The 22,387-nt window shown below is 47.2% G+C and overlaps 1 protein-coding gene across 51 annotated transcripts; it reads left to right on the top strand.

Annotated features, from left to right (window-relative positions):
- Positions 1-46: 46 nt before the first annotated feature.
- On the top strand, positions 47-21,402 carry Rabepk (Rab9 effector protein with kelch motifs). 51 transcript variants are annotated; one of them, NM_001024871.1, is made up of 9 exons: positions 47-279; positions 1,025-1,216; positions 3,989-4,047; positions 5,988-6,145; positions 9,603-9,755; positions 13,300-13,461; positions 14,747-14,896; positions 18,427-18,576; positions 19,960-20,276. In NM_001024871.1, the coding sequence occupies exons 2-9, from the start codon at positions 1,175-1,177 to the stop codon at positions 20,250-20,252; spliced, it is 1,167 nt and encodes a 388-aa protein (NP_001020042.2). In that variant the 5' UTR covers positions 47-279; positions 1,025-1,174; the 3' UTR covers positions 20,253-20,276. The 51 variants fall into 51 exon arrangements, with proteins under 51 accessions (NP_001020042.2, XP_087507558.1, XP_087507557.1 ...); XM_087651432.1 differs by lacking the exons at positions 47-279; positions 1,025-1,216 and adding exons at positions 1,315-1,349; positions 3,856-3,913 and having other exon boundaries at positions 13,303-13,461; positions 19,960-21,402; XM_087651431.1 differs by lacking the exons at positions 47-279; positions 1,025-1,216 and adding exons at positions 1,315-1,349; positions 3,856-3,913 and having other exon boundaries at positions 19,960-21,402.
- Positions 21,403-22,387: the final 985 nt, after the last annotated feature.

Here is a 22,387-nt window from a genome sequence, read left to right as displayed (position 1 = left end):
CAGGGCCTTGCGCTTCCTAGGTAAGCGCTCTACCACTGAGCTAAATCCCCAACCCCGACAAACTTCTTAATGGTCTTATCCTTGGGCACGCACCGGGCGCAGTTCGTGCAGCGAATTGGCTACACATGGCCGCGGCCCTTTTTGGCACGACAGTTGTTTCTCCTTTTTTTGGTCAAATTGGAGCCAAGACTCGAAAGCTGTGAATCTTATCTGTAAATCACAGCACTTGTGTGGCAGAGGCAGCAGGATCAGGAATTCAAGGCCATCCTCGGCTACACAGTGAGTTGGGGACCAGCCTGGACTATATGAGACCTTGTCTCAAAATCAAAGTTCAAGTTCTCCCTTTACTTGCACTAGTAAATTCTCTTAACAGCTGTGTTCTGGTTTGCTATTCCCCATTCTATATGTGAGTAATCTAGGATTCAGAGAGGGGACCAGGCTTGTCTGACACCCCCAGTTTAGTGTGGAGCTTGTGTTTGAAGCCAAGCTGGCCCTCTCCTGGTAAGGTACAGTAGCTCTGCTGTTTCTAGCCTATCTTCAGTTCTGTGGGAAATTAGTGAGGCTCAGAGTATGGTAACTCTGGTCACACATAGGCACACAGGTGAGCCATCTCTGTTTTAGGAAGGTCACTGAGCACTTATAGCTAGGACAGAAATCAGAGAGGATGCAGATGAAGTTGCCAACTAAGGGTAGTTCGTTTCTAGATAAAAATAATCGCGGCTTTTACCGAAGACCAGATCTGGGCCTCCATAAGTACCCGAAACTCTACGGAATGCAAACTCTACGGAAATCTTAAGATTTCTGTGTCGCTGAGAGAAGACACCCAAAGTATTAATAATTTTCCCCAAGAACATATAGTGAACTTTTTATTCTTCAGCCTTTACAATAGGACTCCTACTTGTCCTTCATGAGTTTACGGAAGGCCAAGGAACTGTGATCTGGAACGTGCTGTAACCACAAACGGCAATTATGGAAATGACCCGCTTTAAGCTCCACACCTTGAACCAATCTCAAACCCGCACAGGCAAAGCCTAGCACCACTCGGGAGGCTGGAGCAGAATTCAAGGTCAGCTTGGCTTACATGAGTTCCAGTCCATGCTTTCCATTCAGAAGTCACTACTAAGGACTGCGGTAACAAACTCCGTCTGAACAAGGATTTGGAGTTGTCGATCGGATGCCAACCTGTACACAGTTCCAGGCCGCCCTGACTAATTTGGTGCGTAGTCAGGGAGACGCGGAGGTATAGAACGGTTGGCCTGGACGCGCTTCCGGGACCTGGGGAAGGGGCGGGCTCCTAAGCTCCGCCCCATGGGTGGAGCCACGTCCAGGACGAGCTGGGACTGCGGCAGGTAATTGGTGCTGGGCTGGAGGTCTGTGGGCCCCTCCATCAGGAGAAGAGCAGATTCCCTTAAGGCAGTGGGCTTGAGCTGGGTGGAAGGGGTAGTAACCATGGTCTCCGGCCGGTCGGGCTAGGGGAAAGCAGGCAGCCATTTCTCCCTGACTCTGACTTTCGCGCGGAGATGTGGCTGGCAAAAGGGACGCAAAGGAGGTGGCTAGGAGAGTCCCTGCCAAGCCGGCCCCTCTAAGCTCTGTCTGACCCTTCGTCAGTAGCCTAGGCCTCATCGGACCAACTCTCCTTTAATTCCTTTTCTTCATTCCTTTGTCCTTCACTTCTACTCTCTGCGCATCCATTGGTAAGTTATCAGAATGAATCAGAAGGCCAGACATGCTAAGATTTTGGAACCTAGTCTAGATACTTTTCGGTTACTTTTATTTTGAGACAAGTCTAACTAACTATTGTAGCTCAGGCTGGCCTCCGCTGCCTCAAGCCTCCCAAGTGCCAGGTAGTGCACCACCATGCCTGGCCCACTACAGACTTTCAAATAGATAATTACATTCAGGGATCTAAGGGTGTAGTTCAATTGACAGATTGCCAGTCTATCGAGAGCTTAGCCCTGGGTTTGATCTCCGGTAAGGCATAAAAAGGTATAGTGATATTTGCTTATAATCCCAGTTTTGGGGAGGTAGAAGCAAGAGGAGCAGAAGTTCAAGGTCCTCCTTGTCTACATAGTGAGTGGAGGCTAGCCTAGGGTACGTGAGACCTTGTCTCTAAATAATAAGTTTAAAAGAAAAGATAATTACATTAAGAATGACTCCTGAAACATGGTGGCTAAATAGATACTGTCATATTAGGGCTCTAAGTCCAAGTCCTTCTAACTAAGCCTTTCTGCCGTGTGTGTGTGTGTGTGTGTGTGTGTGTGTGTGTGTGTGTGTGTGTGTGTGCACGTGTGCGTGTGCATGTGCATGTGTGTGCGTGTGATGTGTATATTGCTAATCCCTGAGCAGGAGCAGTAACTTGAGAGCCTGGAAAGGGATAGTCTCTTTAAATAACCTCTGAAATCGGCTTTATTTTTTATTTCTTTTTCTGGGAATTGAACCCAGGGGGCCTTGCCCATGCTAAACAGGCATTCTACCACAGAGCCATGCCAACTCCTCGAAACTGGCTTTAAATACCCACTAGGAGTGTGCAAGTTTACAGGAAGGAAAGATAGGGGAGGTGGTAATTTTATTAGATTCCTATTGGGTAAGGCAGTGCAAGTTATGAAAGTTAGAGGAGCAACAGAAAGCCCAGCATTGCAGGTGAGGCACAAAAAAAAAAAAAAAAAAAAAAAAAAAAAAAGACACATCTGAAAATAAAGCAAAAAAGATTATAGACCAGAAGGCTTGGTTTCTATGACATGCTGGGACCAAGATGAGGCAAGGTTGAGGCCCTGGATGTCCTGGAACTTACTATATGTAGACTAGGCAGACACTGAAATCACAGAGATCCGCCTGCCTCTGGGATCCACCAGTGCTGGGATTAAAGGTGTGCACCACTATGCCTGACTCTCAAAAAGTAGTTTAAGTCCAATCTTTAAGTTAGCCTATAAAATGAAGTGTCTCATTATGCCACTTTCACAGGCTCTGACTTGTACCCTCTGTGTGATTGCCTTCCTAGGTACTCTGTGGGATTTTTTGTTTTGGAGAGAATTCTTGTAGGGTTTGTTTGTTTTTGCTTTTCTTTTTTCTTTTTTTTTTTAAGATTTATTTATTTATTTTATATGTGTGAGTACACTGTCTCTGTCTTCAGACACACCAGAAGAGGGCATCAGATCCCATTACAGATGGTTGTGAGCCACCATGCAGTTGCTGGGAATTGATCTCAGGACCTCTGGAAGAGCAGTCAGTACCCTCAAACGCTGAGCCATCTCTCCAGCCCCCTTGTTTCTGTTTTCAAGACAGGGTCTCTCTGTGTAGTCCTGACTGTCTCGGAACTCATTCTGTAGACCAGGCTGGCCTCAGACTCAGAGATCGTCCCGTGCGTGCCTCTGCCTTCTGGGTGCTGGGATCAAAGGTGTGATGTGCCACTGCCACCTGGCTAACCTGTTTTACTTTTAATAAAGATCTTAAGACCTCTGACACTTTGATATATGTTCATCCCTTATGAGACTCACAGACACAAGGAAAATATTAGCTGAGCAACTCCAGTAACTATGTTGTGTCAGTGGCTGGAATGTAAGTCAGGGCAGACACCTAGCATGCAGAGGGCCCTGAATATAACTTCTCCTATCACTGCAGGAAAAGAACAGCTGGCTATAGTGGCTTCACTCCCAGTCTGTGAAGAACTAGGCAGGAGAATTGCCCAGAGTTGGAAGTCAGCCTGGGCTACTAGAACTCTTGTTTGTGAACAAGAAAGAATTATCTCAGAAGTGTGATAATGTTGATTTCCAATTTGTCAGGCCTTTGAATATAGTACGTGCAAACTCAAAGATTTGCTTTTTTTTCCCTTCTTCTTCTTCTTCTTCCCGGTTTGAGGGCTTCAACCTTTCTCATCCCGGGCAAGTGCTCTACCACTGAGCTCCTCCACAATCCAGTAAGAAAGGGCATAGTTGGATCCGTTGCGCTGTGGGACGATGCCTGAACACTACCCTTCCTCTCTTCCGCATAGGGCACCATGAAGCAGCTGCCCATCTTGGAGCCCGGAGACAAGCCCAGAAAAGCTGCATGGTCTGTAAGGAAGGATGTAGACACGTCTAAGAACTGGGGTTTTGGTTTCATGTATAGCTAGTCCACTGACCCATCTGATCGCCACTGCAAAGGGGTAGTAATGAAACTGTGGTAATTAGACCCATACTGTCTGGGGAGATCTTCAGAGGAAAGATGGGGGGGGGGGGCAGTGCCTGTCAAAGAGCAGCTGTTAATTGTATTAAAATCAGTTTACCAGGAAGAGTAAAGCACTGGCCATCTGGCATCCTCAGCTCCAACCCTTAGGTCCTCCCCTGAGCCGAGACTTAGGGAATTTGGATTATACTGGTTCCAGTGTTGGTTGGCTGTTAAACCGTTCCTCCGGTAACTCACAGTGGCTAACAGTGATGATTCTGTAAAAGCTCCGAAGCCCTAAGGCAAATGGTCCCTATGTAATGAAGCTAGGGACAGAGCCAGTGATGGAGTGTGGCCTGCACTGAGGGGATCCCAGGAGGTTGGAAGAGGTCCCACAGGACTCCAGCTGAGCCTCCGTGCCCACTTCCCATGGTCAGCCTTGCTCCTGAGCCATCACACGTGTGCTGGAGATGTGCTCTAGGGTAAAACCCTCTAGAGAACTAATGTAGCTTGCTTATAGAGCTCTGCTTAGCATGCATAATAATATCCCTAGTTCCATCCCTCACACTGAAGAACAGATAAAGCAGGCAGCGTAAACGAGGCCCTGCATAATCTGTGTGTGTCTGTCTGTCCAGCCTCAAATGTCTTTATTTATTTTGCTGTTGGTTTTGTTGTTGAGACAGATTCTCATGTAGCCCAGGATGGCTCCTCGGTTTCCTAGTCCCCCGAGTACTGGGATTACAAGCATGGCCACCAAGATTAGCCTTGTTTTGTTTTGAGAAGGGCTGTCTAGTATTCAGGTAGTAGGATTGGTTGCTTAGAATCCAAGACCAGCCTGGACAATGGGGTAGGATGCTCTCTAGAGAAAGATGAAGACAAAAAGGATGCTTGCGTTAAACCTTTCTTTGTAAAAACAACGCAGAGCTGTTCATGAAGCCTTTGGAGGGCACACAGATCCATATGCAGATCTGGACAGGAACGAGAGACCCTGGAAGGACTGATGGTGGTGGAGGTGGCTGTCCATAGAAACCACCAGGACAGTTGAGACAGAAAAGCAGACAGACTGAGGGGTAGGGATTTCTAAGACACTGACCTCCCAAGGGGGCTGGTGGGAGAGGGTCAGAGAGGTCAAATAAGGCAGGACCTGGAGTCAGAGAGTGTTCCTACTCCCTGTGTGCCCTAGCACACACGTATAATCCCACACTTGGGATGTGGGGCAGGAATATCAGGGATTTAAGGTCATCCTGGGCTATCTGGAAATCCAAGGCCAGCCTAGACTGTATGAGACCCTGTCAGAAACTAAATTTTTGTTTTGTTTCCAACCAGAAAGCTTGAAATACACCCCCCCCCCCGCGCGCGCCTCTTGCCCCACCCCATTAACCATCAAAATAAAGGTAGTGGCGAATGCCCTTATCCTGTATTTCCGCTTGTGAATCCTAGATAGAGGTTCCATTAGGTTGAGGTTTCCAAGCCTGGGAAGTCTTTAAGTGGTTTTTGTTTTTGTTTTTTTACAATTATGAGGCTTAATCCATGTATTCTGGAGAGTTTTATCCACAGGGAGATGTCATTGGCCGTTGGCAGGGCCTTGGCACCATAAGTGTCCCTGTGAATTCTATATCACCCTAGCTACGATTTACAAAGCCGCTCCCTGCACCCTCCCAGGCTCGTTTGAGTTGTCACACCCTCCTCTGAAGGTGAGAACTATGGCGAGCCTCGTAGAGAAACTGCGGTTCAGAAAGGCGAGGTGCCTCACATCTAGAAAGCACTGAAGCTCACACCTGAACCAGTCTGTCCAAACCCACAGGCCATAATAACACCATAAAGGTGTTATGTCTTCCCTTCGGCAGGTACACTCTGACTTGCCCTGGAGACAAGCCCTGCCCTCGAGTTGGCCACAGCTGCTCGTATTTTCCCCCAGTTGGCGAGGCCGAGAAAGGGAAGGTCTTCATTGTCGGGGGAGCAAATCCAAACCAAAGCTTCTCAGATGTACACACCATGGATTTGGGTAAGATTAATGCTACAGAACATTGCTAAAACCACCGGCTCTGCTGGGTAGAGTGGTACATACATACCTTGTGAATACTAGAACCGGAGAGGCAGAGGCATGACAACCCCTGGAGTTCCAAGCCAGCCGGGTCTATATAACAAGTTCCTGGCCAGGAAAACAGACCAATAATAATAATAATAATAATAATAATAATAATAATAATAATAATAATGACAACAGCAATAAAATAATGTCTTAGTTTGGGTTTTATAGCTGTGATCAAGGTAGCTCTTATAAAGGACAACGTTTAATTGGGGCTGTCTTACAGGAGGAAGGTCTCAAAGCCCATCCCCACAGTGACACACTTTCTCCAACGAGGCCACACCTCCTAATAGTGCCATTTCCCATGGGCCAAGCATATTCAGACCACCACAGTCTGTATTGAGCCCTGGCAACCCCGAAATTGGTTATTTATTAACTGTTAGGAGGCCACATTCTAATGAATCAGGTCCTGACTTTCTGTCTTCTACTGTGTTTGTGTCTCTCCGTCCCCACCACAGTTCCCACCACTGCTGTCTCTCCACTAGCCCTGGAACCATTCTCACTCTGGTCTCCGTCCTTCCATGTCGGCTCACTACACAGTGCATGTCCCGTACCCGTGCAGAAAGTGTTGCTCTTTGGTTTGGACAGGGCTGGTTTTTTTTGTTTTGAAGCAGTCTCATGTGGTTCAGGCTGGACTTGAACTCACTGTGAGGCTGAGAGCATGACCTGGAACTTCTGGTTCTCTTGCCTTTACCTTCCAAGTGAGCATCTGAGCCCCTTCACCTGGTCTGTGGGATGCTGCTGAGCAGACCCTGGCTTTCCTGTATGCGAGGCCAATGCTCTACCAGCCAAGCTCCATCTGTATCCTGTCGTTCTCTCCAAGTCATTGCTCTGCTGTTCCCTCTGCGTGAGAGGCTCCTCTCCTTCCTCGTCCTCTCTCTGTGGTCCCTGATTCAGTGTCCCTTCTGTCAGGAAGCTTGCTCTCTCCAGCCTTAGACACTTTGGACACTATATTCCTCCGTCTCCATAGCGTCTTTTTTTTTTTTTTTTTTTTTTTTTCGGAGCTGGGGACCGAACCCAGGGCCTTGCGCTTCCTAGGCAAGCGCTCTACCACTGAGCTAAGTCCCCAGCCCCTGCATAGCGTCTTATACTCTCCCATTTCCTCCTCCCAAGATCTCAGTGCGTATGATTATCTCCTGTACTTCCTACAAGAGACAGAGTGAGGCTGTTTTCCTCATAATTGTTTCCCTAGCAGTCACTAGAGCATCTAGCCAGAGCAGGCATTTTGATTTAGATAAATGAATGAACGAATGAATGAATGAATGAATGAATGAATGAACAAGCTATTAAGGTGTGCTATACTGCTACACAAAAGCCAGTCGTTGAAAATTGGTAAGTTTAGTCATGTAGCATTTCTGTCATATATGTAAATATATATTCATAATATATAGAAATGTTTATATGTGTACAATAAATTATATACATAGTTTTTTGAGACAGGGTTTCTCTCTATAGCTCTGGCTGTCCTGGAACTTGCTCTGAGAATCAGGTTGGCCGTGAACTCAGAAATCCACCTGGCCTAAAGAATTGTTTTAAGAAATATATTTTACTGGTGTTAGTGTTTACGTACGTGGGTACGTGTCTGCAAGTGTGTTGTGAAGGGAGGCAGGTCCTTTGGAACTGGAGTTACAGAGAGCCGTGCACCACCATGGTGCCAGGACCTGAGCCTGGGCATTCTACCTGCTGGGCCATCACTCCAGCCCATTTCTCTATTGTTGTGTAATGTCTATGGAGTATATGCGTTTGAGTGCCTCGTCCATGGAGGGGCGGAAGCATGCCGTCCCCTAGAGCTGGAGTTTCTTCTGAGCTGGGAATTTCTACAAGATTAGCAAGTGCCCTTCACAGAGCCCCTTCTCTCGCCCACCCCAGCTGTGTCCTTTTTCATATGCACACTTGGTCTGTAATTCAAGTTTGATACAACAGAAATGAGGCTGGAGAGATGGTACAGTGGGAAAGGTTACTGCTTCCAACACTAACCTCAGTTTGTGTCCTGAGACCGGCTTGGTAAAAGGAAGAAACTAACTGTCCAAGTTGTTCTCTGACTTCCACGAAGGAGCTGTGGCACAAATGTGTATACACACACACACACACACACACACACACACACACACGTGTGCGCACACACAAATAGAATGTAATTAGAAAATTTTTAATTGCCATAGTTGGGCTTCTCATGATAAGTTTTGGAAGTCCAACATCAATATTCCTGCATGACTATATGACAGTCACTTAGACATGTAGCGTCACCTCCTGATGAGAGCCCCACCTACAGAGTCACCACTCTCCTGTTTATACTGTCCAGACACTTGAATCTCTACTCCCAGCATGAGGCAAACAAAGATACCTTGACTCTCTTTCAGATGTCAAGGAGTTTACCTTCTAGCTCAGTTACATCATGTCTGTCTATCTGTCTGAGTCTGTGACAGCATCTTCCTATGCAGTGCATTATAGCCTAGAGTTCTCTGTGTAGCACAGACTGGCTTCACTCTCACAGTCCTTCTGCCTCCACTTTCCACGTCCTGGGATCCTGGACTTGTGCCACCATGCCAACCTCCATCTCATCGTTACTGTAAGTTAGTGCCACAGCGACCTCGGCAAGGCCACCTGCACCACGGTATCCTATTAAATAGAGGCAGGGGCTGGGGATTTAGCTCAATGGTAGAGCGCTTACCTAGGAAGCGCAAGGCCCTGGGTTCGGTCCCCAGCTCCGAAAAAAAGAACCAAAAAAAAAAAAAAATAGAGGCACTAACCGGCTTCGTTGGCGGCTTTGACTGGCTGGCAGCGTGATGCCGGTAAGGTCCTACATTTGTGGCTTGCTGACTAAGGGAATTAGTTGGTTTTGACGTCATTACTCCATGTGCCAGAGATTAGTTAAGAGAGTTAAGGGAGGGAATTTATTGATTCTTGGAGTCTGCAGAATCCAAGGCCAGTGAGAGTGGAAACTGGATCCAAGTGGCCTGTCAGCCAAACCCCATTCATTACAAGTAGAAAGTTAGTGTCATACATATGTCACCTGTATGGGGAAGAATAGAGGCAGTTTCCATGAAAGAGGTTCATGGACCAGGTAGACAGCCTGCAAGCGTGCACTAGAGAACACGTCTCTCACAGGAGTTTGATCCTACTTTCTTTATGGTTGGTCACTTCTGTGTTTGGGGGGTTTTTTGTTTGTTTGTTTTTTTCTTCTTTTTCTTTTTTTCGGAGCTGGGGACTGAACCCAGGGCCTTGCGCTTGCTAGGCAAGCGCTCTACCACTGAGCTAGATCCCCAACCAGGTTGGTCACTTCTGATTTTGCCCTTGTCTCCACTACCCTGGCAATCCAACCAGAATTACCAGCTGACAGCCCCAGTCTAAGGACCGAGTAAATGTTTTCTAGGAACACACCGGTGGGACACGGCCACCAGGGAGGGCCTCTTGCCTCGGTATGAGCATGCCAGCTTCCTTCCATCCTGCTCTCCTCACAGTATCTGGGTGTTTGGAGGTGCAGACCAGTCAGGAAATCGAAACTGTCTACAAGTCATGAATCCCGGTGAGTAGACACAGGTTATTTTCTTTTTACCATTGTGGTGGTTTGTGTATCCTTGTCCCAAGGAGTGGCACTACTAGGAGGTGTGGCCTTGGAGTGGGTGTGGTCTTGTTGGAGTGGGTGTGGTCTTGTTGGAGTGGGTGTGGTCTTGTTGGAGTGGGTGTGGTCTTGTTGGAGTGGGTGTGGTCTTGTTGGAGTGGGTGTGGTCTTGTTGGAGTGGGTGTGGTCTTGTTGGAGTGGGTGTGGTCTTTTGGAGGAAGTGTATCATTGTGGGTGTGGTCTCTAAGACCATCCTAGCTAACTAGAAGTCAGGGTTCCGCTAGCAGCCTTCAGATGAAGATGTAGAACTCTCAGCTTTTTCTGTACCAAGCCTGCCTGGATGCTGCCATCCTCCCACCTTGATGATAATGGACTGAACCTCTGAACCAGTAAGCCAGCCCCAATTAAATGTTGTCCTCGGTCATGGTGTCTGCTCCCAGCAGTAAGATCCTAACTAAAATAATCATACACTGTGAATGCAGTTATGTCACAGTACATCGAACCGCCCCAGTTAACCTATTTTACTTTGCGGACCTCATAGAAATAGGAATTTATGGATTTTTTTTTTTTATTTGTATGCCTGCGTGTGCATGAGAGGGAGATACATTCTGTGGTGTCCACATGGAAGCCAGAGGAGGACTCATGGGAATCAGTTCTCTCCTTTTACCACATGGAGCTGAGGGATGGAACTCACCTGGGTAGCTCAGGATTCCTGGTGCTCTCCAGTGGTGGAGTTATAGGAGTGTTTCACGGCTCACGGGGCTGAATTGTCTCTTGTGTCAAGAATTAAAAGTCTTGTAGTGTTTGACAAGTGTCTTCTTAGACAGCCGTTTGATTTGAGTGTTCGAGTGTTTGGAATCCACCGTGCCTTTCCCTCTGGAATGTAAATGCCTTTTTAAAAAACATGCTTTATTTTTTATTTTATGTCTATGAATGTTTTACCCATATGTGTGTCTGTGTCCCAGGTGCATGCAGTGCCCAAAGATGCCAGAGAGAGAATCAGTTGCATTCAGCTGTGAGCCACCACGTGGGTGCTGGGAACCAAAGCCTTTGGAAGAGCAGCCAGTGTTCTTAACTACTGTATCCTCTCTCCCTCTTGCTCTCCCTCCCTCTCTCCCACCTTCCCTCCCTCCCTCCCTCCCTCCCTCCTTCCCTCCCTCTCCCTACCCCCCTTGTGTGTCTGGTGGGTTTTTATTTTTGGAGACAGGGTTTCACTGTGTAGCCATAGCTGTCCTGGAGCTCACTCTGTAGACCAGGCTGGCCTCGAACTCACAGAGATCCACTTGCCTCTGCCTCCCAAGTGCTGGGATTAGAAACATACACCATCTCTGCTCTCTTTTCTTTTCTTTTGTTTGTTTGTTTGTTGTTGTTGTCTGTTTGTTTGTTTTTGAGACTGAGTCTCACTATGTAGACCTGGCTGGCCAGACAGGAACTCTTTATGTAGACCAGGCTGGCCTCAAACTCTCAGAGATCTACCTGCCTCTGCTCCTGAGTGCTGGGATTAAAGGCGATCATCACCACCGTGGCTGGAATGTAGATGTTCCGAGGATGAGGTTTTTGTTCATTATTTGTAGAGTCCAGAGCACAATCAGATATGAAGTAGACACTGCCCTGACCTCATGGCCTATCCTGAAGCCATTTTGTCTAGAACCATCATGGAGTATGAACACTGTGCTGGATCTGGTAGTGCAGGCCCGGTATCCCTGTTACTTGGGAGGCTGAGGCAGCAGGACCACAAGTTCAAGGCCATTCTGGACTAGCGTGTGGTGGTTGACAGTTCGGATCAGGCCGGTAGAGTGCTTGCCTGGTGGGAAGGAATCTCTTAGTTTGACTTCCAGAACTTGGGGGAGAAATAGTCCACGAGTCTGTGCTTTGCTGTGCACAAAGTGACCCACAAACTTGAGCCAGGCCTCTCAATGCCTTGGTTTTCTTTCCTGCCACCTTGGGATATCGGTCCCTCCTTTGTGACCTTGTTAAGGGTTTCAGTTAGCAGCTAACTCTCACTCTCTGGTATTGATCCAGACAGAATTTGCAAAGTGGAAATCCGTTCAGGAAGTCCAGGTTTAAAAATGTAGCATGGAGGGTGTTGGGAATGTTGGTAGACATGGGGAAGGGTTCCTTACTCTACCTCCCAGGGCCAGCCTTGAACCAAGACAGGGGAGATCCTCCTGTCTCAGCTTCCTAAATGCCGAGTTCACCAGTCTGTGCTGGACCCTGTCCTTTGGCTCTGGGGGGATGACATTTATTTAAAAAACAGAATCAAACAAAACTCCACAGTGGCGCATGCCTATAATCCTAGCATTCTGAAGGAGGAGGCAGGCAGATCTCTGAGTTTGAGGCCAGCCTGGCCAGGCTGGGCTATGTCGTGAAACCCAGCCTCAGTACCAAGCAACAAGAACAGACCAGTGAAGCCCAGGAAGGCGTCTGTCCGAGAAGCTGATTTTCTTCCCTTTTTGTTTGTTTTGTTTCACTGGCAGAGTCTTGCTGAAGTCAAGGCTCTCAGTCTCCCCGCCTCACTCAAGACTTACAAGTCTGAGCCACCACACCCCCTTCAACTTTTGGTTCCTGGGCTCCAAGCCCTGCCCAGGATCTGCAGCTCGAGAGAGAGTTCCTTTTGCTTTGATGTAGTCCGAGGCCCATTCTGCATGCGCGGTCCTGTTCGGCTCCACACGCATTGCATATGCCTTGTGTAGCATTGTGTGTGATGAATAAAGAGCCATTCATTACAAAAGGCACAGAGTTTTTCTTTTTTTAAAAAAAAAGGTATTTATTTATTATATATAAGTACACTATAGCTGTCTTCAGACACACAGGAGGGCATCAGATCCCATTACAGATGGTTGTGAGCCACCATGTGGTTGCTGGGATTTGAACTCAGGACCTCTAGAAGAGCAGTCAGTCCTCTTAACCACTGAGTCATCTCTCCAGCCCCATCTACTTTCATTCAATAACTACATTTTCTAGGAAGTTTGGCACGTGTGGGCTCTAGCATCCAGTGGGAATGGATTTTAGTGGACGTTGAACTCTTGAAAGCACAGGGTTGTCAGCACAGTGGATAAGGGCTCAGACGTGATCCTGACCTCACGTCTAATTCAACATGTGGGTTCTAAGCTTTTGGGAATATGATCTGTCTGGACAACCTCTAATATCATCCTGTTCTTCCTTGGCCTTGGAGAGTGTGAGCTCCTGCCTAAAGCTGTGCTGCACTGTTCTCCTCAGAGACTAGGGTACAAAGGAGATCCTGTCACACCCTACCAAGAGTCAAGGCCCGGGTCTCCAGATCTGGATCAGTGGTGGACTGCAAGCCTAGCAGGCCCTGGGGACAGATTCCCAGCACCTCAGAAAGAAAGTCGTTAGGGCAGAGGCTTCAGCCTAGGTCTTTTTTTTTTTTTTGGAGCTGAGGACCGAACCCAGGGCCTTGCGCTTCCTAGGCAAGCGCTCTACCACTGAGTTAAATCCCCAACCCCCAGCCTAGGTCTTTTAAGTGCTTATTTTCTCTCTGGACTAGAAGCCAGGACATGGAGCACACCAGAAGTGACTGGCTGCCCACCATCCCCAAGAACATTCCACACATCATCAGCAGCTATTGGAAACCACCTCTACGTCTTTGGGGGAGGAGAGAGAGGTGCCCAGCCCGTGCAGGATGTGAAGTTGCATGTATTTGACGCAAGTATGGGCTGGGACTTAGGGATCTTGGGGCTATTTACCTGAGCAGGGCCACCTGAGCCTGGGTTATCTCTCAAACAGGAAAGAGGGTCTTGAGAAAAGATTCTGTGCTGAGTTCTTGCCTAGCAAGTAATCCCAGCAGTTGAGAGATCAGGCCTAGCGTAAGATACATGAAACCTGGAGGGGGGGGGGGAAGCGCCAAGCTGGGTGTAAAAAATAAAAAGTCACTTGTCCCAACCAGTTCCTGCACGTGCTGCTTTGTGCTTTCTCTCCCAGGCTCCCTCTGACCCTGGCGGTCCAGGAGCCGTTCACTTGGTTTCCTTGGCTAGCTGTTACCATGCCAGGCATACACATCCCAATTCTGTGGCAGCCGCATGCATCCCACCACCACACACTCTCTTGAACTCAATTAAGTCACCACGAAAGAACACACCACACGATAACCTCTGATCCAATTGATAATATATAATTTGCTCATCTAGGCAGCACAAAATCCTGTACACACCCGTCCCTTAAAAATAGTGATAATAACCTCTATCTATGCACAGAGAAGAATCTTAACATCTGCCGCCATGCTTTCCTAGCTCCTCCTCCTCCTCCTCCTCAAGCCCCCTCCTCTCCTGCTTCTAAAACGTTGTTCCCGCCCATCCTTCCTTCTCCTCCAATGACAGGCCTCGTTTATTTTGTCTGCCTTCACCTGCATAATAATGCCATCAACCTACATACCAGTACATGTCTTTAATCTCAGCACTATGAGGCAGAAGCAGGTAGATCTCTTTGAATTTGAGGTCAGCCTGGTCTACATAGTTCTAGGCTTGCCCAGGCTATATAATGAGATCCTGTCTCAAAAAACAGTGACAAAAAGATGGGGACTCTAGGTTGGATGTGGCACATGTACTCAGTATTGTATAATACCCTGGGTTTGATTTCCTGTACCTGTCAAAAACAAACAACAACAAAAGAAAAAGAAAAACCAACTCTGAAGGCTTTCACAGCAGAGGCTCACACATTTCTTTTCACTTTGAGGCAGTTCTTGTTTGAAGCTTAAGGGAATATGTTTCTCAGTCCAAAGCAAGAAATGGCTTCCTAATAGCCAGACTGTGAGCCAGCATGCTGGGTTATTGGCTTTTGCAGTCTGCTGCTCTGGAAGTAGAGGTTACATAGTGGGATTGGGGTCTGCTTGGCTGGTAAACTGGGGAGGAGGACTCTGAGGTGGCTTCTTGGAGCGCCCATGCCCTGGCAGGTGCTGAAGAGGCAGGCCACCTAGCACTATGCATTTGCCTTTGTAGACACTCTGACGTGGGCTCAGCCAGAGACGCATGGAAGTCCTCCATCTCCCCGGCACGGCCACGCGATGGTGGCAGCAGGGACAAAACTCTTCATCCATGGAGGACTGGCAGGGGACAGGTTCTTTGATGATCTCCACTGCATTGATATTGGTAAGTCTGTTAGCGGCCTTGTGTATTCGGGATTCTTCCCTATGTGCTTTGAAGGAATTCAGCTTTCCTCTTATGTGCTGGTGACTTTCCTGGCTGGTAGAATCTTCCTAGATCTCATGAGGCCTGGCCTGAATTGTGAGGAATGAAAGGATGGAGAGGTAGCTCATTGACTGTACTTCCCAGGGCGCCTAGGTTGGGTTCCCAACACCCACCGACAGCAACTACCCTTCCAGAGTCCGTTGCCCTTTTCTGCCCTCTACAGGCAGCATTTGGTGTTGCACACACACTCTGGGTGGGCAAAATACTGCACATACAGCAGATGTGTATATAGGGAGGTAAATAGGCATATAGTAGACAGACAGACAGACTGACTGAATAGCCAGTCTAAATAGACTGAAGAGAGGAGGATGGAAAATATCATTAACAATTGGGGCTGGAGATATAGCTTAACACTTAAAAGCACTTCCTGCTCTTGTAAAGTAACCAAGTTCAGTTTCCAGCAACTACACTACATAGCTCAGAGAAGTTCCAGGGAATCGGAACTTCTGGTCTCAGCTGACACCTGAACATACGTACACAGAGACACACATATATGCACATAGTTAAAAATAAGAAGTTTCTAAAGATTTAAGATCTGTGGTGTGGATGGTTTTCCTCATGTGTGTACCACATGTATGTAGTACCTGAAGAGACCAGAAGAGGGCACTGGATTCTCTGGAACCAGAGTTACAGGCGGTTGTGAGCTCCAGTGATGTCGGTGCTGGGAATTAAACCTAGAACTTCACGAAGAGCTGAGCCATCTCTGTAGCCCCAAACACATCTTTTAAAAGTTGTTTGTTTTTCTGAGACAGAGCCATACTATGTGGAGCTCAGGCTGGCCTAGAGCTTGCCAGTAGACCAAGCTGCTCTTGAACTCACAGAGATCAGTACCTCAGCCTCCTGAGTACTGGGACTGAAGGCATGGGCCGCCACACGCGACTATATCTATTTTGAAAGGTGGTCATTCCCCAAGACTCGCTGTGTGTTCAGGCGCTGTCACCACCCCTCAGCACCCCCTCTTTCCATCACAAGCTCCTACACTTCATGTTCCCAGCTAGCGCCCTGTCAGGCTCTTGTCCATGTCTGGTCTGGATAACAGAGGTGGATGACGGAACTGCATGTTTGCAGGGCTTCATGGTCAAAGGCCCAGGAAAAAGAAGGCCTGAGAGAACCTGAGGATTATCTCCTCCTCAGGAGGACTGGGCTCTCTTCTGAGCCTTTCTGGCTGTTAGCTCCGTTGAGGGCGTGGCTTCCTCCTTCCTTTGTCTATATTTCCAGCACGAGTGCAGGCAGCCAGATAGTGGGTAAGTGCTTATCTGCTCATGGCAGGTGGAGGGATACAGAGCCAAGGGCTGAGAGGGCAAAGGCACAAGGGCACCTGTGCAGAGCATTCGAGCCCTCGCAGAGCACTGGGTCCTCAGAAGCAGGCTCACTAGCTGGAACTCCCTCACTGGCTACAAGGTTTCTCTTCCTTCCTTCGTACATTCATTTATAGATTTTACTTATTTGTCTGTTTAGTTATTTCTGAGGCAGTGTTTCTCTTTGTAGCCCTGGCTGTCCTGGAACTGGCTTTGTAGACCAAGTTGACTTTGAACTCATAGTGATCCACTGCCTCTGCCTCCTGAGTGCTGGGATTAAAGGTGCCCAGCTTTTTGTTTTGTTTTGAAGACAGTGTCTAGGTTTTGCCCACCCTCAAAATCAGTCCTCCTTCCTCAGGCTGCCAAGTGCAGGGACTAGAGGCGTGTGCTCCCGTGCAATTTCACACAAATAGGATGGGATGTTTTGAGACAAGGTCTCTCTATGTCGCTGTGGCTGTCCTGGAATTCACAGGCCTCAGACTCACAGCGATCCACCTGCCTCCGTCTGAGTGCTGCAACTAAAGGTGTATGCCATGGTGCTTGGCTGATAATTGTTTGAGGCTCTGTTTTCCTGTGCTGAGGAACACCTGCTGTACGGTATTGCTTTATTCCTTCTCAAGTAGTCTTCTACTCTAAGATCCATGGCTATGTATTACCTCATTTAAGTGCTCCTTCGAAAAGATGCAAATGTGGGGTTGGGAGCATCAGGCCAGCCTGGTCTACTAAACAAGTTCCAGGACAGCCAGAACTACACAGAGAAACCCTGACTCAAAAGAGCTAAAATAAGACAGTGTTGGGGAACGATCTCTGAATCAACAAGTCCCATCATAGAGGACACAGCAGCTTGGTCAGCTTTAGTGTGCCCAGCTCTGCCCCTTACGAGCTACTGCAGCACCTTCTGTAATCCTGCGCTCTCATCCGTAAGAAGAAAAGCGGTCCATACAGTGGTAGCAATCCAGAGGGCTGAGCCAGGCTGCGCCCACGTCCAGCCGGCACTCACATAGTTGCTGTCGGAGGAGCTGGAGAGATGGGTCGGCATCTGCCAGAGGCCCTGGGTTTGATTCCTAGCACCCACATGGCAGCTCGCGGCTATTGTGATTTTAGTCCAGTGGAGGGAAAGCCCTCTTCTGGCCTCCAAGGCACCATGCACGAATGTGGTGCACAGACAAACATGCAAGCAAAACACATATGCATAAAGTAGAAGTGAGTCTTTCTTTTTTGTTGTTTTCTTTTGTTTTTGTTTTGTTTTGTTTTGTTTTCAAGACAGGGTTTCTCTGTGTAGCCCTGGCTGTTCTGAACTTATTCTGTAGACCAGGCTGACTTTGAACTCACAGAGATTCACCTGCTTCTTCCTCTAGAGTGCTGGGATTAAAAGTGTGTGCCACCACTGTCTGGCTAAAAAAACTAAATCTTTTAAAAAATGTATTTAAACATGCAAGTATATGAACATGTGTGCCTGCATATTTGTGTACACACACATACATATACACACATATACACACACATACACATACACACATGCATATACACACATACACACATACATACATACATATACAGACACACACATACATACACACATACATATATACACACATGCATACACAGACACACACATATACACATACATACACACATACATACACACACACACACACACACACACACACACACACACATACACACACACGTAGGGTACTACCTGTCCTGGCAGTTAACAGTGAACAATTAAAGATTACAGTGACTATTAAAGCTTTCAGATTTCTCAGCATGCTCCAAGGAGCATCAGAATTCCACAAGATGCTTTTTAAAACTCTAGGTCCCTTGCTGCAGATTAGAGAATAATTCAAGCCACCCTCCTCAAAAACACTTCTGTGTACTGACCCTTCTCTGTTACCACTTAAGGATTCCTGTGTAACAGGCATGATGTTGAACATCTTTAATTCCAGAGTTCCGTTTAAGGCCAGCCTGCTTTACATAGGGCATTCCAGATCAGAGCTACATCACGATTCCCTGTCTCCATACACACACACACACACACTCCCTGTGGATGGCCCTCAGCAATCTCTTTGCACACTGCATAGATAATTTGAATTCCCATTTTAGCTCATGTGCAAAACTCTCTCGTGACAGGTGACATGAGCTGGCAGAAGCTTGGTCCCACCGGTACTGCCCCAGTAGGCTGTGCTGCCCATGCCGCCGTGGCTGTGGGACACCATGTGTATGTGTTTGGAGGAATGACTGCCACTGGAGCACTGAACACAATGTACAAGTACCACACAGGTGAGTGACAGTCCCTTCTGGTTGTTTTTTTTTTTTTTTTTAAACATTGTCCTTTTCTTTCCTTCCTTTTTTATCTTATTTTTAAGATTTATTTAATTATTTTATATATGTGGGTACACTGTCACTGTCTTCAGACACCAGAAGAGGACATCAGATACCATTACAGATGGGTGTGAGCCACCATGTGGTTGCTGGGAATTGAACTCAGGACCTCTGGAGGAGCGGTTAGTGCTCTTAACCACTGAACCATCTCTCCAGTCCCAACTCCTGGTCTTTAAAACAAACATCCTTTGGAAAGTGACGTGGATGTAGTTTGGTGCCTTCATGTCTAAATCCAAAGGAAGGGCTGGGGAAATGGCTCAGGGGTAACGGTGCATGCTGTGCAAACAGGAGGCCCTGAGTTGGAATCCCCAGCATCCATATAAAAGCTGGGCATGGCCTCGTGGTGTGTGCCTATAACCCCAGCACTGGGGAGCACAGACAGGCAGATTGCCAGCACTCATTGGCTGCCAGCCCACCTGAAACAGCAGCTTCTGGTTCAGTGCGGGACCCTATCTCAAAGGAAAGTAGGACAGATATCGGACAGAGGAAGACAGCTGAGGTCCTCCTCACCCTACTCTCCCAAGATACACACACACACACACACACACACACACACACACACACACACACACACACACACCTACATGTACACGTACTCATACACGCACACACTAAATCCAAAAGAGTGAAAACTAAACTTAAAGATGGCATAATTAATACACAAGAAGCAAGGTGTGATGGTTCATCTTTGAAATCCCAGTAATTGGGAGGCTGAGGCAGGGGGATTAAGTTCCAGGATAGCTTGGCCTACAGAATAAGCTCCTTCCTGTCTTAGACTGGAGAGTTGTCTTCAGGGCAGTCACTTGCTGCTCTTGAGCAGAGGATTGGAGTCCAGTTGCCATCACCCACATAGCAGCTAACAACTGCCTGAAACGCCAGTTCTTGGGGGTCCAAAGACGACTTCTGGCCTCTCTGGGCACCAGGCATGCAAGAGGTATGGAGACATGCAGGCCAAACCCCATGTACATTAAATAAATAAATGTTTACACACACACACACACATACACACACACACACACACACACACACACACACACACACACACACACACACTTTAAAAAGACAAAACAAAACCCCACAGGGTCACTCTGTGTAGCCCAGCTGGTCTGATAAAGGCAGCCATCCTCCTGCCTGTGCATCCTGAGTGCTGGGATTACAGGTATGCACTCAGGCCCAGCCTGTTTTGTTCATTTCCTCTTTGTGGCTTAGCTGATGCAGAGCATCACTAAGTATCTGTGGAACTGTCTTAACAGGAGCCTCTGTTCTGTCCCCCTTACTCAGAAAAGCAGCACTGGACCATACTTCAGTTTGACACTTCCCTCCCCCCTGGACGCCTGGACCACTCCATGTGTGTCATCCCATGGCCAGTGATGTCTGCCTCTGACACTGAAGACTCAGGTTCTGTCATTCTCAGCCTCCAAGATGAGAAAGGGGACGCTGCTGAGAAACCAGAGACCCGGAGTGGAGGGTCCCGTGAGGAGAGTCCGACCACACTGCTGCTCTGTTTTGTGTTCGGTGGGATGAATACAGAAGGGGAGATCTATGATGATTGTCTCGTGACCGTAGTGGACTAATAAAACCCACATTTTTATCACTCATTACTTTACAAAAGTGAAAAACCTTTACACTGCCAAATACTTTTTGTACAATATATCCTCTTAACCCAGAGTAGTGGGGCACACCAGGAATAGTAGGGCACACCAGGGATAGTAGGGCACACCAGGGATAGTAGCACACTCCTTTAATCCTAGCATTGAGGCAGAGGCAGGTGGATCTCTGAGTTTGAGGCCAGCCTGGTCTTCATAGTGAGTTCCAGGACTGCCAAAAATAAAATACATGTCTTACACTTAATCAACTCTGGTAACTGGATAGCCCAGTGTAAACAGTTCCAGTGTACATTTTTACCAGCATTAAAATCTGTAGATATCCAAGCTATGTTTGGAGTAGACGTAAGTTGGAATCTCTTTAATATGCATTAGCTAATGACTAGAAAGAAGTGCAGGCAAGGGGCCGGAGAGGTAGCCCAGCAGTAAAGAGGTCTTGTTCTTACAGGAAACCCAGGTTCAGTTCCTAGAACCCACATAACTGCCGACTCCCTGTAATTCCAGTCCAGGGGATCCAGGTGCTCGACACAGAATATGTACCTCCCCTAAACCTTGTTCAGACACGGGCATAGGACCCATCTTAAAGGGAAAAGCTGGGTGTGGTAGTGCATGTCTACATAGTAGGACCCTGTTGTTTTTTTTTTTAAAGAAGTGCTGGCAAGGGGGGAGGTCAAAGGATGAAGACGGACTTTTGTTATTCTTAACCATCCCTTGACCCAGCGTGAAGCTGTACAAATCAACTTTAACGTTTGACTTGGCCCCAAATATTTGTCTTTGAGATGAAAATCTGACAGCCTAAGCTGGCCTCAAGCTTGTCACCATCCTGCCTCAGTGTCCCAGAGTATGTTAGGATTATAGACATATGCTATCGTGCCTCTCCCCTCTTTTAGGAAGGGTGGATGAGAGTAAAAAAGATGATGTAAGATCTCAATGTAGGGGCTAGAAAGATGGCTCAATGGTTAAGAGCACCGACTGCTCTTCCTGAGGTCCTGAGTTCAAATCCCAGCATCCACATGGTGGCTCACAACCATCTGTAATGAGATCTGATGCCCTCTTCTGGTATGTCTGAAAACAGCTACAGTGTACTCATATAAATAAAATAAATAAATCTAAAAAAAAAGATCTCAGTGTAGCCTTGAACTTGTTATAATCCTCCTGCCTTAGCCAGCCTCCTAAGTGTAGGAATTACTAGCATCTATCATAGTGCACAAAAAGGAAGCTCAAGAGTGAAACAGGTTCCCACATCTACCATTCTTAGTAAATGAATCTGACAGCTGGTTGCCCAGTTAGAAAACACCCCTCTTTGGCAGTACTGAATTTCACATTAGCACTAGAAAAAAATCGTCATTGATCAAGACTCGGTCTCAAAAAATAAACAAGTCAATTAAAAAGTATGCTCCTGTCATTTGGTTCTAACAGAAGATGGTTTTTATATACCTTTAATGAACAGCAAATCATTCTGTTCATTAAATGAACAGCAAGTCGGTGACCATGTTTGGCCTCATACGCTTAAGTCTCACAAGCAGTAAGTAGCGAGAGCATTCTACTGACTGACTAGCCGAATGTCCAGTCTGCAAGATCACAATAAACCCAGGGATTGTGCCTACAGCTGAGGAGGACAGGGCTCAGATCTTAAAACCACCAGGCTGGCTTCTTGGTCTTGGGAAAATGCTAACTTCAGGGTTACCGTATATACCCTACCATAATACCACTAAGACATTTTAGAAAAAGGAATTCTAACCAAATTAGGCTTGAGAGCATGTTTGTGTTCTCATGAACTACAAAATGAATCTTGTATGCCTCCAGCCTGAGCCATAACACCCAGTATGTAGTGCTGATTATCAAATAAATCAAGGGCTTCATGCATGCTGGATAAGTGCTCTACCAATTGTGTTAAATCCTCAAGCTATTAAATATGCATTTTTTTTCTCTACAAGGCCCTAGCTTGCCTGGAACTCACTCTACAAACCAGTCTGGCCCTAAGAGATCCTCCTGCCTCTGCTTCCTGAATGCTGGGATTGAAGGTATGTGCCACCATTCACTTTCAACCATACACCTTCAAATATAAATTACAAACTGAATACCAGCCAATGATACTAAGTGCT

The sequence above is a fragment of the Rattus norvegicus genome, chromosome 3, assembly GCF_021556685.1.
Source record: "Rattus norvegicus strain SHRSP/BbbUtx chromosome 3, alternate assembly SHRSP_T2T, whole genome shotgun sequence".
In the NCBI taxonomy this organism is placed as follows: Eukaryota; Metazoa; Chordata; class Mammalia; order Rodentia; family Muridae; genus Rattus; species Rattus norvegicus.
The sequence above is the reverse complement of the archived record's forward strand: the minus strand, read 5'-3'. Positions and strand labels throughout refer to the sequence as shown.